This window comes from Athene noctua, chromosome 3, assembly GCF_965140245.1.
Source record: "Athene noctua chromosome 3, bAthNoc1.hap1.1, whole genome shotgun sequence".
NCBI lineage: Eukaryota > Metazoa > Chordata > Aves > Strigiformes > Strigidae > Athene > Athene noctua.
In genome coordinates, this window is record NC_134039.1 from 34,241,288 (window position 1) to 34,258,154 (window position 16,867).

Below are 16,867 nucleotides of genomic sequence, written 5' to 3' on the forward strand. Positions count from 1 at the left end.
CTATAACCTGTAAGAAAGAAAATATTTTCTTATACCTGTTCTAAATATCAGTAGTGAAATAAGCAACTCTAGTCAAAACTAAAGTTTACAATTTTGAAAAAAATGTTATCTCCTGTCCTAACAGAATAAGCAATAAGATTTTGGGAGATTGCTTATTAATAAATGGCATTGTGTCAATGTAAGATTCAGCTGTACCGTAACAATGCTCCTATCATTAAATTATCTACTGATACCAGTTAAGAAGTTTTCACTGTATTCAAATTAGGTATGCATCCATTCACCTCACCTTACTTCTTACTCATATATAGTTGTAGACTGGATTTTGCTGGGTAGAAAAGGAACCAGAGACATGAAAAGAGAATCAGCTAACTTCCTGGTCTCACTGTTTAATTACATTTGTAGGGAAGATAAATAATCCATGGATTCAAATGAATGTACAAGTGTAATTCCACTCATGATATTCAATTGTGCTTGAACAAAATAGCAAAATGCATGTTAGAAGTGTTCAAATCTCATGTGCATCACAGTGGCTATATATGGTACATGAGAACAATAATACTGAAACATCACAAAGCACATCATAGGTTAGACAGGATAGCTTTCACTTGAATTTAATGAAGCAGTAATCATAATGAAAGACAAATTAAATCACAGCTCACTGAAATTCTCCATTCTGAAAAGAGTATTAATGCCAGAATGAGTCTCTGAGTTGCGGCTGCTTGAGATGATACAGCATGCTCCACTGGTTGATACTAAAAATGGTAGAAAAAGGCTAAAGCCACTTTATATTGTGAAACATATACCAACGGCAAAAAAAAAAACCAACAAAACAAACAAACCACCTTTCATAGATACTCTAACTCTCAAATGGTACAATACTTCATTTGTAGCAACAGGAAGACTGAGGCATTGAAACATTACAGATCCAGATCTAAAGACTTTATTCATGTAAGTAAGTTCATTCACCTAAAGGAGGACTGTTGGGGTTGGGACAAGGAACTCTAGCAGTATAATACTAGAAAAATAAATTTAAATTACTTCACAATAACGAATTGAGTGAGAAATCTAATCCCAACAGGACTAAGATTTCCCTTCATAAGGATGAATAATATTGCATCACTAACGATGATTTTGGATTCAGAATTATTTCATGCCAGCACAAAATCTTTGGAGGGGAGAAATCTCACAAGTATCCATTTTATTGCCTTATCCAGACTCTGTGGGCTATGCATATAAAGCAGACTGTCAACCACTTTGAAGGAACTGTTGAAGCAATACTGTGCCATCTCTGCTACACTTTCCTCTGCCTCTTGTTGAGTGACCATTAGTAATTAATTAATGCCATAAAATTGATTTTCTTTCAGTATGAGTTTGTAGTCTGACATCAATTAAGAAGCTCAAATGCTAAACTACAGGAATCCTAAAAAGTCAAAGCAGGGCCACTCAGGGCAGACTTTCATGCCACTGGAGCCCTGGTAATTATATATATCACTGTGGATCCACCATGTGGTATGACCTTGTCATTTCTCAGTTCAGGCGAGAAGATGAGGGCACTCCATACTCCTACAGTTATAGGCTTGCACCAGGCAGGAGCCCTGCCAAGGCTGGTCTTCTCCTAACGGGTGCAGGAGTTCCTCCCAAGAGGATATGATGGCTGAGCAAGGATTTAATATCACTTCTTCCACTCCCATTGTTGTTAGCCCTCTGCCATAGTATTAGAAGGGAACTACCACCCCTTTTATCTAGTCACATGGCCAGATGTTACAGGATTGAATAAGAAAATAAATACAGATACCAGATGATTTGGGGTAGAAGGGGAGGATGGGAGTAGCTGCTATACAAACCAACTCAATTAACAATTTCAAGTATTATGACAAATCTTGAAAATTCCCATTTTCGTAATGGTAAGAAGTCTGTTCTTCCATGTCTTGAGTAACTTGCTTTTGCTTTCTCCATTCCCTTCTCTGTACATTGTTTTGACTGGTAGCACCATACGTTTTCTTTGGACTTACAAAAGTTTCATTGTTCATCTCTGTTTCTTCAGCTAGTTCATCCTGATCAATTATGCCACATTTCTCTTCATTGAGGTTTTCAGGGTCAGCCCATTCCTGCTTCTCCCCAGAAGCAAAGATAGCATAAAATATCACTCCACTGTAATGCACTAGGGCTGCGATCAGAAAGACGTTTTGCCATTCTTCCCGGGTCTGAAAGAACGGTGCAGGTCTCATTAAGTTTGCAGTGAAAAGAAGTATTACTCTCTGAATTAGACCATGAATTAGCACATATTGAACAATGACCATGATCACTGTTTGAATCCTGATGTTACAGATAGAACAATTTATGAGAGTCATTGTGAAGAATTTTTTTTTCATAACAGCTAATAAAATAAAACTTTTTTTTTTTTCTCACAGTGAAGTTTCTCTCTTGCATGTGAAATATTCATGAAGATGAAAATGTAGGGATTTCTTTAACAACTGATTAATCTTACTATAGGTCAGGGATTGCTTAGGAACCCTACCAGGGATGTGTTATAGATGAGTTTCCCAGGTCCTATAAGAATTACCCAGTAGAGTGGAGATATTGCAGAGACCCAACATCAGGTGGTATAAAATAATACCTCCCTACACAGATGGATAGTTTATAATAGCCAAGAATCTGGACCTCATCATATTGTAAAAGTCAATATTTAAAACAAACAGCAACAGAAAACAGCTGCAGAGATCAATGATGAAATGGAGTTCCCAGGAAGCTTCAAAATGTCTTCACTTTTGTTACATTACCTAATCCTTTTCCAAGAAAACATGAAGAAATGTTACCTTATGTTTCGTCATTGCACCAACAATGAGCGGGCACACCATGCCCGACAGCGTCCCCACGCCATTGGAGATCCCCATCAGAATGCTGGCATAACGCGGAGCTATGTCCAAGTGATTCACATTGAATCCTACAACAAATGAGAGACAATGGACCACTATACAGCTTTGCGCTACCAGGCCAACAGGGCTTTCAACAGCTGTTCTGGCTGAAGAAGCCTGAAAAATGGAGGAAACCCCATTACCATATATATGAGAAAGGAGTGTAGTATTTTCTTGGTGATAAAGGTGGAAGATATGTTGCAATTCTTTATTCTTTTTCAAAACCTGTTTTTTCCCCACCTATGGGGATCATGTATCTGTGTTTCCCATCTTCTCATACTGAAACAATGCACTCAGCAAACATATTTATTAAGGAATTTATGCCTCATGTTTTTCAAATGTCTGATATATTATTTTTTTTTTAGTTAGTAGTGGTTTTCAATACACATTTTCCAGTACTTTAAGTAGCAGTTTAACAATATAATAAAAAAACAGAGTATAAACCTGTAGGAAAAAGAATTACCCTTACTGTAGTGTATCTTCTCAGAAAATATTTTATTAAGAAATAGAAACAAATAGAAAAAATAATCTCAGATAAATATCTTGCTTTAGATAATGAAACTTAGTCATATGAGCTATGGATGATCACAAAAAAGGACGATGAATTTCAAGTCCATAGTATTAAATGCAGTAAAAGTTGAGTACTGGGAAAATCCTACAATAAAAACTGATTGATAGAAATAGTCTGCTGTGCAAGCACCTTGTAACTGAGTAGCAAAACTTATTACCATCTGCATAATCCTGAAAAAATTGAAGACCGGCAGTTACTCTGCTGGCCAGTTTTGCTCAGTAGATCCCTCTTCTTGGTAGTCTGCTAACTGATGGCCTTGCATCTTCATAACTAAAAGGAGTTTTTTGATAGCGATGGTACTGACAGAGCTGCAAAAGTCAGTCTGAGACAGGTGAGATGCATGAAATGTTAGAAACAACTGTTCTGGAAAAGTGCTGGTTATAGGACACAACAGAGAAGGATGACCTAGAAAGCAAGAAACTGGCAGCTATAGGTGGGAGCAGGGTTGCAACTGATAGCCTTTGAGACACTATTTATTCCAGAGTAATTCTCTCTCTCTCCTTTTAGGGATACTGTTAATGGAAGAAGAAATGGTGGCTGACACGATGAAAGTATATTAGAAGATAACAGCACAAATCTGATATAAACTGGAATCAATAAAGAACAGGTTCTTTCAAAGCTTCATGTCCTATGTGCAACACGTTTCATAGATACTGAAGTAAATTTCTGATATGAGAAGAAGTAGAGAATATCCCATAAACAGCCACTCTAAAAGTAAACAATAATAGAAGTGATGATAGTAACAATAGTGAGGATAACAGCATCACTTTTATCACTAAGAGTAAAACCAATAACAAGATTAATTCTTACCTGAAATTGCAAAGCCACTGAAGCCTACTGCTAACACCAGAAAAGAAATAGCCACACTTTTTGTATGAGAAAAACCAACCACCAAAAGCAAGGTTGCTTCCATCCCAAAGCCTTCAAATGAAACACAGGGGAATAAATTACTTTTAAATTACTATTGGTCAGAGATACTAATAAGGTCTAGCCAGGAAAGCAACTTAAAATGTGACAAAATTATTTCATATCTTATAGATATCCTTGAACATACTTGGCAGCTTTGTGGATTCACAGAAATATTTGAATATTTATTGTTTGAGAAAATTCTTTTTCTCCTCATTGCAGTGTAAATGACCCAAGCAATTGCTGAAGTCAGCTCACTGAGCACTGTAGGGAAATAAGGAAAAAGTGGTTCTGTGCATAGTGCTGAAAAATTCACAAACACAAAAACATGATAGGCAAAGGAGAAAAATACTTCTTGCCTTCAATTTCTCATGACTGTAGTGATGTGAGATGTTCTTGGCAAATGGAACAAAAGCCACTTTTCAGACAAGTGTGCCACCAACCCAGTAGGGTATCCCTGAGTATCACAGTGAACTTCCATTCTCTGCCATTACTACATATTTTCTAGTATGCAGCATTTCAATTCTTCTGCTTTTTTTTGTAGGTTTGGGTATTTTTTGTTTCTTCTTTAATGACAATGTAACTATGACCTGAAAATACAGTGAATGTGAGAATCTTTTGTGAAGATGCATAGCCAAGCTGCATGGCATCTCAGACTGCAGGCATCTTTATTTTGGGCAGCCTGTGCCATCCATAAATAATGTAAACCAGGAACTGGCAGAGGAGGGTGACTCCACGGGTTATCTGGCTTAAAATTTTTGCTCTAATTTAGTATCTTCCTTACATATAGATGTCATTGATTTTTCAGTTCAGTGACTGAACTGGAAACAAACTATTTTGTGCTGAGTAAAAATGAGTCTGTCTGTCCTCTGCCTTTCTTTTACCCACCCTTTCCAGAGTAAGCTTGCCAGTGGATTCTGCTGGAAGTAGCACACGGGAACATGGCCAATTTTTGCAAAGCTGTATCCACTGGGAAGGGTTCTCTTCAGGACCACAGTACATGGTTAGCTTTGTCTGTATGAAATTGCAGGATAAGGCCTGTTTCATCACACTACTCTTCTGGACCAGTTCTTGTTACCCTTCTAATTGTTAATCAGGTTTCTTGCTTCCTCTGTCTTCAAAAGCATGCTCATATCAGTAAGGATTTATACCATGAGGACATCTAACATCAGCTGTCCATTAAACATTTCAGACTAAACAGCTGAAAATGCAAGCTAGAGTAATTTGTCTCTTGTTACATTTAAACATGGACCAGACTATGATATCTGCATCAACTGCAGCACACAATTGAAATATTGTATTTTCAGAAACCAGTAGTACCTCCACAATTCATGACCTTCCTTACAGTGGTAGTGGTTAAAATCTTCCTGCTCCGTAGGAAGTCAGCTAGCTGCCCTCCAATGGGTACAATGATTGTCATGACCATGTGAGGAACTGCAGACAAAAGGCCAACCTGAAATTAGACAAATGAGTGCTTTACTGCTTGTGTCCTCCCTCAGGATTTAGGAGGAAGAGAGCAGGAACCATACCTCTTCCCCCCCCCCCCCCGCACTGAACACATTTTTCTCCTGGATCTTTGGGGAAGGGCTGCAGACTTTTCATCCAACAGAACCTGCAGCCAAGACCTGGGTGACCTTAGGATGGAGACTCCACATCCTCTCTTGGCAACTTGTGCAAGTGCTCAGTCACCCTCAGAGTAAAAACGTGTTTCCTGATGTTCAGATGGGATCTCCTGTATTTCAGCATGTGCCCACTGCCTCTGGTCCTGTCACTGGACACTACTGAGAAAAGCCTGGCTCTGTCTTCTTTGCACCCTCCCTTCAGGTGTTTGTATACATTGATGACATCCCCCTCTGAGGCTTCTCTTCTCCAGGCTGAAGAATTCCAGCTCTCAGCCTTTCCTCATGGGAACTGGAGAGGCTCCAGTTCCTTAATCACCTTTGAGGACCTTTGTTGGACTCTCTCCGGTATGTCTATGTCTCTCTTGTACTAGGGAGCCCAGAACTGAATACAGTACTCCAGGTATGGCCTCATCAGTGCTGTTTAGAGGGGACAGATTGCCTTCCTCTACCTGCTGAAAATATTTTGCCTAATGCAGTGCAGGATACCCTTTGCCTTCTTTACTGCAAGGGCACATTGCTGGCTCATGTTCAACCTGGTGTCGACCAGGACCCCCAGGTCCATTTTTACAAAGCTGCTTTCTAGATGGGTGGCCCTCCAGCATGTATTGCTGCATGGGTTTATTCCTCCCCAGGTGCAATACTTTGCACTTACCCTTGCTGAACTTCATGAGGTTGCTGTCAGCACATTTGTCCAACCAGTCAAGGTCCCTCTGGATGTCAACAAAACCTTCTAGTGTATCAGCCTCTCCTTCCAGTTTTGTGACATCTGCAAACTTGCTGAGGGTACACTCTGCCCCATCATCCAGATCATTAATGAAGATGCCAATACCCCAGTACTAGGACCAGGCCCAGTATTGAGCGCTAGGGTACACTGCTAGATACTGGCTTCCAACTCGACTTCAGGCTACTGGTCATCACCCTCTGGGCCTGGCCATTCAGCCAGTTTTCAATCCACCTCACTCTCTGCTCAACCAGCCCATACAGCAACAGCTTGTCTATAAGGATCTTATGGGAGACAGCATCAAAGGCTTTACTGAAGTCTAAGTAGACAATATCCACTACTCTCCCCTTATCTACCAAGCCAGTCATTTCATCACAAGTTTATCAAGTTGGTTGAGTGTGACTTCCCCTTGGTGAATTTTCTGCCAAAGGGTTCTTACTGTTTCTGTTAGCTCTGGTACTTATCCCAGATACGCAAAAAGACTGTTTTGTGGAGTTTTAGTGATCAGCATGTCACCTTCTAGAAGCTTTTCTTTACCGAAGTAGTTTAGTGAAAACTTTGAGTTTGTTTTCTAGGATGTGTAATCTTCTTATGTTGACATTGAGTCACTTTTACACTAGTTTTTAACTAGTGGGGTACAGAAATACGACTAACATTTATGAAAGGCAATTCAGAATAAACAAATCTATTTTGTCTTAGTACCCCTGTTCTTCAACTCCATGCTGCACTTAGCCATTCAGAGTGTCACTGATACCACAACAGCATTGCAGAACCTGGGCACTCTGGTGCTCTCAGACCACACAGACAATGATGTTGTTTATCAGTTTGCAGGATTACACTCGCTTGAAAATAATTTACAATATAGCAAGTAGTTTTTTTAAAGGAATGTTGGGAAAACTTTTCTGGAACAAATATTCATACTCTGAAGAGGGAGTGTGAAGCAGCAATGTCAGGAATATCAAACCAAAAAGAATTTGACGACACTTCACTTAGCTTGTGGTTTTCATGACATATGGTTATTTTTAATCAGCTCTTTCCCAAAACAACTTTTCAGTTCCTTCCTTTTACTAATAATTTGATGCAAGCAAGATTTTATTCTACAAGATCACCAGAAATATGCCATTCCAACTACTGTGCATAATCTACTGTAATGACTCCAAAGAGATCTGGGTTCTTCAAGCACTGTGCATCTCCTAGGGTGAGGTCTGAAGGTCATTGCTTCATCTCAGACATTTACCTTGCTTATTGCAAACCCAAAGACTTCTTCAAAGTAAGCAGGCTGACTTATAAGGAGCAAATAGAAGGTCCAGCTTCTGCAAAAGTTTGCCACAATGATTGCATAAACTGGCATTGAAGTGAAAAATCTCTTCCAGGGAGTACTAAATTTCTAGGAAAAATAAAAATTAAAAAATTAAAATGGAAAGCATTTCTGAGTAAGTAAAAGACAGAATAAGGAGCCCAGTTTCTTTTAGTATCAGGACTACCCAGTACATTGCATCCAGTTTACGCTGCAAAACACTTACAAATGTAAGTGAAAGATATCTCCTCGATTAGTGGCAAAAGACAAGTAGAGAAACTTACTTAGAATTGTTAGGATTTTTAAGACGACTGCTGTACTATAATTACTCACTGAAATTACACAAGGTCTTCTGGAGTACTGCTATTGGGATAACAGGATCAATAACAGAACCAAAGAAAACTAGTGAAAACCTTGTCCCATTCCTTACTTTTTGGCATGATGCAGTTTGAGACATTTCACTGAAAGGATTGTGAAAAAAGGGTTATCCAACCTAAGAAATATGTGATAACACAGCAAGAGGTTTCAATCCATTCAACCGATTCAACCTATTTCAACCCAATTAATTTCATTCAGCAAAAAAAGTCTGTGGTACAGGATTTAATTTCTATAACTTGCTTTTAACACTTCTAATTTCTATTTATGCCTCAATACTCCACTCAGCATGAACAAAAACCACGTCAGAGCTCTATTCACTTGTAATAGAATTCAAATCAGAAACTCAAATATGTAACTATGGTAATATACATTGACATTCTCCTTTTGTTTTTCTAAATGGTTGTTGTGTTCTACAGGTAACAGTATGCCTGCGGTTGTGTGTGAACACATGGTGGTGGTACTAGTGTCCTCTGCAGTAAAACCACTGTATAGCAGGGGGAAAACCATGACCTGGAATAAGTGTGTGTCTCCAGCCAAGACCTTAGTGACTTCAGCCAAACTTCAGGAGCATGCCCAAAAGGACTGTCTGGTACTTTATATTGCACAAAACATGTAGAGAAGAGTCTGGAGGTTTTTGCTCCAGAATGTCCTAGAGTAAAAGCCAAGAAGGAACAGTTTATCAAGAAACAGCTTTGTTTCTCACCACTAGCAAAAATGAGTTATCTAAGGAAATGGAGAGAAGTTTGATGGGAAAATAGGTTTGAGTATTAAGTTTCCAGGGTCTTCCAGGATCCTCTCAGAGAGAGGACAAAAGTCTTAAAACAGTTTACTGAGCTGCTATGAGAGTGACCAGGGCAGAAACCCTGTCCTTAAGCTTTCAGAATTTTAATCATCGTTAGTATGAGCTAAAAAAGCAGTTTCTTATTTAGCTAATTCCATTAATATGTTTTAGAACAACCTGATAGTTACCCAAGAACAGGAGATTGGATTTGTTTCCCCTCTCTCCCCACTCCTTTCTGTCCCTAGATGAGGGAGTGTCTAGAAGCCAAGAGCTGAAATGGCACTGTGTATTTTGCCTGTGGCTGAACTCATCCTGCCCAGATGCATGAGTCTGATTCTGTAATTCTCATTAAAAAAGCACCTCTAAACATCAACAACAAATAGTTCTGCTGCTTTTAGCGGCTAATAGTATCCATCCAGTCATATGTTTATCCTGTGCAAAGTTCTCACAAATTATAACCAGAAAAGCCTTTTTTACTTACACTTGCACTAGCTAGACTGGCTCCTTCTCCAATACTTGTTTCTATATATATCTTTTCTTCATTGGTTATTGTTGGATGTGCAGCAGGGCTCTCATAGGCATGAAGCAGCCAGAACATGTACCAGACAATCCCAAACATTCCTACAGTGGCAGGAAAAGCAAAACAAAGTCACACTTCAGTATCCGCAGGCCTGAAAGTTTGTTTCAAGAGCCAGTTAACCCAGATCTGCTAGAAGGTATGCCCAGGAAAGTAAGAAAATATGGTAACTAACTCTGTGTGCATTGTATGCCTGCTTGCAAAGCATTTGAGCAAGCATTTATCCCTGTGATAAGACCACTTCGCACTGCTTTTACAAAGGGTGGGCAGCATGGGGCAGATGTCTCAGGGCAGAAGGTTTCCGACGCATTCAGCTACCCATCAGCAGTATCTGCTGTAGTATTTGCTGTTAGTGTGTGCTCCAGGACACGTATTGTGTGAGGGTTTGTGCTACAGAGCAACCTTTGCAACTGCATCCAACCCCATCATTGGGTGACCATGGACTGTAGCCTGGTCATAACAATTTTAAAACATTTTACAACAGATGATTACAAGATAAAAGCTTTCAGAAGCTGCAATAAGTGGGGAATAAATTGGAATATCGATTTGCAACATCATTCACCAAAACAGCTTTGATCCATACATGTTATACAAGTTTAACAAAACTCCCGGCAGTACCAGTCTAGTCAAAGGGATCCTTTATGTTAAGTAACTCACCATAAATATAAAAGACTGATGACCATCCTATATACTGTACCAGCACACCTGCCAGTGGCATGGCGACCACTGCACCTGCATAAGACCCTGAGGAAAAAAAAAGATTAAGAAAACATGTCAGCTTTGATAGATGAGCTCAGCTCCCTGTGCAGATGATCCAGGAAGGTGCTCGTAGGGGCAGGAAGAAATGTCCCTCTCTGATCAGCACCATGCTTTCTTGTTAACGTAGGGAATGGGATGGCAACTGTAAAATCTGGCTTGGGGTGGTGGGAAGGACTGGCTCTCAGTGGTGTGGGATCACCAGTCTCATTTTGCAGCTAGAACGGCTGTGCCCTGTAGGTAAATGGAATTTACAAAGCTGGAACTGATGGTAAACAACCATGCAGGCATAAGCTGTGTGCGCTGAAGTGGGCAATCCCTCCTAACACCGTGACATATGAGGTGAGAAGCTAATGTCCAAATTTCAGAAACGTTCTTGGTGTCCAGAAATCCTGATGGTTGCAGATATGCTGGGGGGCTCTTGTCATGGCTCTAGCCCTATGATCCCACAAGTGCTGCTAGCAGAGGTGGTGTTCAGACCAGCCCTGAGTCTGTTTAACCATGTTTAGTTCCTATCCGTGGCATGAACAAATAGCTGCAATAGACGAAAATTGATAGGAAAAAGAAGGATAAAAAGTGGTCTGTGCCAAGGTTTCTGATTGAGAAATATGTAATACTGGTAAAATATATTTCCAAGTGACTTGTAGAAGAGATGAGTATTTAAGTGCTTGGAAAGGAATTTCCATGAAGATCCTAGGAAAAATTCATACAATCTGGACATTTGGGTTCAGCGCAAGATGGTACTAGTGGCTTCACATGTAAAAAGTGTTGCTCTGAATTATTCTAGGAAATGAGATACTTGTAGTTTTGAGAGTCTAACATACTTTGTTAACAAACATTTGGTAATGCTCTACTCATTAGCAAATACTTCTCTCCAATGGTTCACAGTGACCCTTCTCCTTCATTTCTGTGTAATTCATCCACTCACCATTCCAATTTCCCTGTTACAAATGGGAAGGGTCACATCAAATACAGATGATGAGGGTGTCTTAGAGGGAAACGACAGAGTGAAGTAACGAGCAGTGCTTTGTTCTTCAGTGCCTACACACTGCATTTGAAATTACAGCCAAACCATTCCTGCCTTGTATTCTTCATATCTGGAGTTTTTAGCGTAAAAAAGCAGAGGGAGTACATTTGGACTATGCCTTACCTTCCCTACATTTAGCCATCTACTCAAATCTATCCTGGAGCTGTACTAACATTCACTGTTTTCCCTGGAATTAACAGCTAATTGCAGGGTTACCAAAAGAAGGTGAATACATTAGGTAGAAGAGTGTATGAGGAGGGGACAGTTCCAACTAGACCTGGGAAAGGGCCAGACAGGTATGACCCTCACAGTAGTCTTTTCTGGCAAGAAACTGTGGTAGCCCAAAGTGACTCGTGGCAAAATCTGCTACTTGGAGGATGGAATTAAAAGTAGAACCTCCTCCTTTTTTTTTTTTTTTTTTTTCATTAGTGTGGCTGTAAGCAAAAAGAGGGTATCTTCCTTGAAGAATAAAGTGTAAAACCTCCTGCTCCCTTCTTCATATCAAGGTTTAAGGCTCTTGCCAGAGGCTAGAAACATTCCAAAGGGAATGAGATAGTTTGATTTGTCCCATCTTTCCACTAGGTTCCTCTCCCCAAAGTCTTCTGAAATTTCCCACAAGCCGTCTTCCAGAAGACCAGTCGTCAACATTGGAAAGGAAATCAGAGAAGAGAGAAAAGTACAAACCTGATCATAATTCAAAATAGAGTGAAGCAAAACAGGCAGTTGCAACATGTTACATCACCTCAACTGCAATATATTGAGCAGCCAGCCTAAAGTACTCAGGTTCTTTTAAGATAATTTTTTCCTAAGGGTGAAGCAAAAAAAAAATAAAATTGGAAGTGGGATTTCTCTCATGTGACACCTCTAAACTCATTTTCATTTACTATGGGAGCCATTCTGATGGCATAGGAAACAAAATGACTCTCAGGTTCCTGAGCTCAGAATACAAGTTGAATACAAGCAAAGGGCAGAGGGTTTGCATTTCTCTTCTAAATCATGAAATTAATAAAATATGTCTAATAGGTATATGTACTTACATAAATGATATAAGCCTATCAACTTACCACAGAATGATGTGGTGGCCAACCTGCTTCTCTCCAGCGGAGGAGCCCACTTACTCCACATCCCATGGCAGGCTGGGTAGGTGACACCCTGGCAGACATTTCACACATCATATGATTTGTTTTCACTGCATTCCTACTTCAAGTACTTGCTGATACTGTCCCAACTTGTCTAGCTGTCACCATGGAATGATGTTGGAAGGGTTAGGTAAGCCCAGAAGAGCTTTAATATTTGGGTACAAAGATGTCAGACTTATTTGGATAATCACTTAAATGATAATGTGTTTTGGGGTAAAAATTCTGTTTGGTACATGCCGTGGATGGCAAAAGTAAACTAGAATGGATCAAACTGCAGCACCAGAAACCTAAACTTTTTATTTCTTTTTAAATAAACTTTAAAATATAAATGAATATGATTTTAAAAAGTCATCCTAAATATGAGGAACAGGTAAAAATGTAGATTGATCAGAAAACCTGACAAAAATATCTTATGACTTTTTAGAACCAAATCTCCAAAACCAAATGATGTATGAAAAGACCAAAATGGTGACTGCTCCTACCTCCACCAGACCTTGCAGAATCCTTACAAACATCACACAGCCATAATGCACTCTTGCTGCAGAAGGGATGAACATGTTCAGTGTAGATGTTAGAAAGATAGCTGCTCCAAATACCCTATGGAAAAAGTAACATGAAAGGGAATATAGTTATATTCTGCTTTTCAGAAGCAATGCTGTTTTCAGGTACAGTAACAGACACAGCCTCATATACCACAATCTCACCAACCAAATACTTGCAGAGCCCCCTTATTGGCAAAAGGGGATAAATCCCCATGTGGTCAATACATTTTCTTCTCTGAATGTAACAAAAGTTTTATATGTACTTAAACAAAGATGCTGGATTTTTCTTTGTATCGGAGGAATAGACATGGATGTTGGTACTGGAGGCTAAGCTGGTCATATGAGTCCTGACCTGAGAGAAGCATTCTTATCCTGAAAAATACTTAAATTCTGTTATATCAGCAGAGTTTAACTTAAATCAGCTAAAGTCTGGTTTAAATGCCTCTCTGAACATGGGCATGTGCTGATTAGTTCCACTTGCTGCTGCTGTAATGTATAACATGGCTGCTTAAGATCAACTCCTTTCCATCATCACTTCTCTAAATCACAGCTGCAAGTGTCCTTTGTGACTATGACATAGAATGGGCATTTCTACGAAACAACTTATGTGAAAAACATGGTATAAACATTTTATTACCCTGCTTGCGCAGAGAACTTGGTGCTGATCAGCCCAAGTCAGTCAAGGTTCTAAGTGCACCGGGGGCCCAGTGCCTTTGGGAAATCATTTGCTGCCTCCCAAATGTTAGCATCCCTCAGAGAAACAAGCAGCAGAAACCTCCATGTAGTGGTAATGGATCCAAGCAACATCCCTGAAAGCCCAGGCCACTCAGACACTGTGGGGTAGCACTCAAAGCCATGTCTGCCTCACTGCGGTCAGTGAGAGCTCTTCCTGGCACAGACACGGGCTTTCTGGTGTTTAACTGAAGAGTGGTACACACTTACTGCCCTGTGTCAATAATAAACAACAGTGACGCTAGACATGAAAGACAGCGAGGCTACAGGGCAGTCATTTCAGTATGGCATGGGCTGCAGGTTTGCTAGACACTGATGCTGCAGTGCAAGAGAAAAGCATCTCTGGGTGCACAGCTCATGAAAGGACATCTGAGATGCTCATTTGAAAAGTGAGGCTGCTGCACCACAAAAAACACCACCGGAAAGCGAGAAAGAGACTGGGAACAACCAGCTGGAACAATCATTAAGATTACTACCATTAGTAGGAATGAGCTGTATTTGATTGATTAGATTTCATGTATCTTCATATCTGGCTGATTGAAGCCTTGGGTTTCCTTTCCGTGCAACAAATGGGGTTCAGTAGCTGTGTCATGCACTCTCTGAATATCAAGAATTCATTAATCCAGAATCTATGGAAGCTCATCTACGTGATGATTCTCTCTAAGATCCTGTTAGAGCACTGAAGAATATCAGAACTGGCAATAGATATTCTCCACATCTGCCAAGCACCATTTAAATTGAATGGATTACTACTAATCCTCAGTAGTTTACTGTCTTCTTTGTGTTGTCTGAAATTCAAAGCAACCATGTCTGGCTCCCTGAAGACTGCCTTTGTGTGGGAGATCTTTCATTCTGCAGATAAAAAGTTGCAGCAGTTGGTGGCCCTAGGGACCACAGCACTTAAAATATGGGAGGTCAGCCCAAAGCTGCCCTGTCTTGCTCCAAGACTCAAGGTGACACCCTGAGAATAAAGCAGACTCTTTTGTTCAAGGCCATCAACTCCTAGCTACACGGATGTTAGCTAGCAGCATGCTACTATTTGTGGACCATAATTCATGTTCCTTTTTCAAACTACTCAAATTCGGTGACTTTTAACAAGATTTGAATTGTCTTGTTATATTGTGGCATTTCAGAAAGACACACTAAGATTCTTTCTGATATATGAATGGTGTAAGGCAGATATATGATTAGAAATCATATAATTTGGACAACAGCAGTGTTTCTCTGTCTTTTGATTTTTCTGCCAAAGACATACACAGATCATATTATGCATAGCTGTTTATCATGCTCCACTTTTAAAATCTTTTGTTGCCATTCTCCTTTTCTTTTCTTTTCTTTTCTTTTCTTTTCTTTTCTTTTCTTTTCTTTTCTTTTCTTTTCTTTTCTTTTCTTTTCTTTTCTTTTCTTTTCTTTTCTTTTCTTTTCTTTTCTTTTCTTTTCTTTTCTTTTCTTTTCTTTTCTTTTCTTTTCTTTTCTTTTCTTTTCTTTCTTTTCTTCTTTTCCTTCTCTTCTCTTCTCTTCTCTTCTCTTCTCTTCTCTTCTCTTCTCTTCTCTTCTCTTCTCTTCTCTTCTCTTCTCTTCTCTTCTTCCCTTCCCTTCCCTTCCCTTCCCTTCCCTTCCCTTCCCTTCCCTTCCCTTCCCTTCCCTTCCCTTCCCTTCCCTTCCCTTCCCTTCCCTTCCCTTTTCTTTGATTTAAATTGTTTATGTTTCAGTCTCTTTTTGAAAACTTACTCACAGGAAGTATATGTTATTTCATTTTTTGAATCTGGTCTTATTATTCACAGTAGGATTGATGGTAGTATTATAGTGCAAAGAATCTACAGTCAGAGATCAGCATTGTTTTATCTAAATTCACTACACCTATTGACAAAAACAACAGTATATGCCTAGGCAGCTGGTAATCTGAATGACAAGAAAGTGCTCAACAGATGAACACAAAAGCAAAGAGGCTGCATAGACTGGCAGAGAGAAGTGACAAAGGAATGGATTTATATAGAAAACAGACTGAAAATACGAAGTAGAATACAAAGCCTATGATCATATCTTGACATTTAGGAGACTGCTTTCAAGTCAAGTAAACATTTAACTAAGAAACAAGTATTACTTAGTTCTCTATTATGATCAGCGAATAAGAGTTTTGCACCTTGCTTCTTGCCACTAATAGAAATATCGGGTTTGTTATTGTAATGCTGTTGGGCAGTCTCAGGGAACTACAGGAAACTATGTAAATTAATAAGCACATGAAAGAATAAGCTGTAAGAAAGAGAATGTGTTTAATTGTCCAAACAGCTAGCTCTGAAGACTGAGTTTCCAATCTCTGCTACATCATTTAGTGCCAACTCTTAATATGCCTAGGTTGTAAATGCATCATTTGCACTGAGTTAGAACCAGTCACTCTTCTGCTACTATTTAAGAGATTGAGCAGTGTTTTCATAAACAGGCAGCATCTTTCCAGCAGTTCACTGCTATTTATTCCAAAGAAGTTGGTTCCCACCATGACTAAAAATATCCCATTTCTTTTCAATTAATCTGCGTATTCTTCTCTCTGCTGTGATCCCCGGCCACCTGCCACCTTAGGGTCAAAACAGACTTCTTCAGCAACAGACTTCTCTGCCCAGCAGGGCCTGAAAACCAGTATCAGGAGACACCTTATGATTCATGTATCCTTGTCACCACCAAACAATGATGAAATTACGTTTAGATGCATGTTTGAGGATAAGCAGCAAGTTAAAGGGATACTGTCACTAAACAATTCATGAACTTTTTGAAGTAATTCAGACCTACACAAATTTGGATAAATGTATAAAGCAAATTAGTTTGTGTTAGAAGGTTTTAGTGCAAAATCATAAAGCACTAAATATTTTAAGCTGTTCTGAGATCCATTTGAATCCCACATTATTACA

The 16,867-nt window shown here is 39.4% G+C and overlaps 1 protein-coding gene across 2 annotated transcripts in view; it reads right to left on the reverse strand.

The window, feature by feature from the left end:
* Positions 1 to 481: 481 nt before the first annotated feature.
* Positions 482 to 16,867, reverse strand: part of SLC17A8 (solute carrier family 17 member 8) — a 32,385-nt gene continuing 15,999 nt past the window's right edge. The window contains exons 4-12 of one of the 2 annotated variants that reach the window (XM_074901467.1): positions 13,173 to 13,287; positions 12,616 to 12,703; positions 10,426 to 10,512; positions 9,673 to 9,812; positions 7,973 to 8,122; positions 5,713 to 5,845; positions 4,297 to 4,407; positions 2,817 to 2,944; positions 482 to 2,204 (exon numbers count right to left, since the gene is read on the reverse strand). In XM_074901467.1, the coding sequence (XP_074757568.1) occupies positions 1,869 to 2,204; positions 2,817 to 2,944; positions 4,297 to 4,407; positions 5,713 to 5,845; positions 7,973 to 8,122; positions 9,673 to 9,812; positions 10,426 to 10,512; positions 12,616 to 12,703; positions 13,173 to 13,287 (1,288 nt within the window). In that variant the 3' untranslated portion in view covers positions 482 to 1,868. The remainder of the gene's footprint in view (positions 2,205 to 2,816; positions 2,945 to 4,296; positions 4,408 to 5,712; positions 5,846 to 7,972; positions 8,123 to 9,672; positions 9,813 to 10,425; positions 10,513 to 12,615; positions 12,704 to 13,172; positions 13,288 to 16,867) is intronic. The other variant, XM_074901468.1, reaches the window with a different exon arrangement.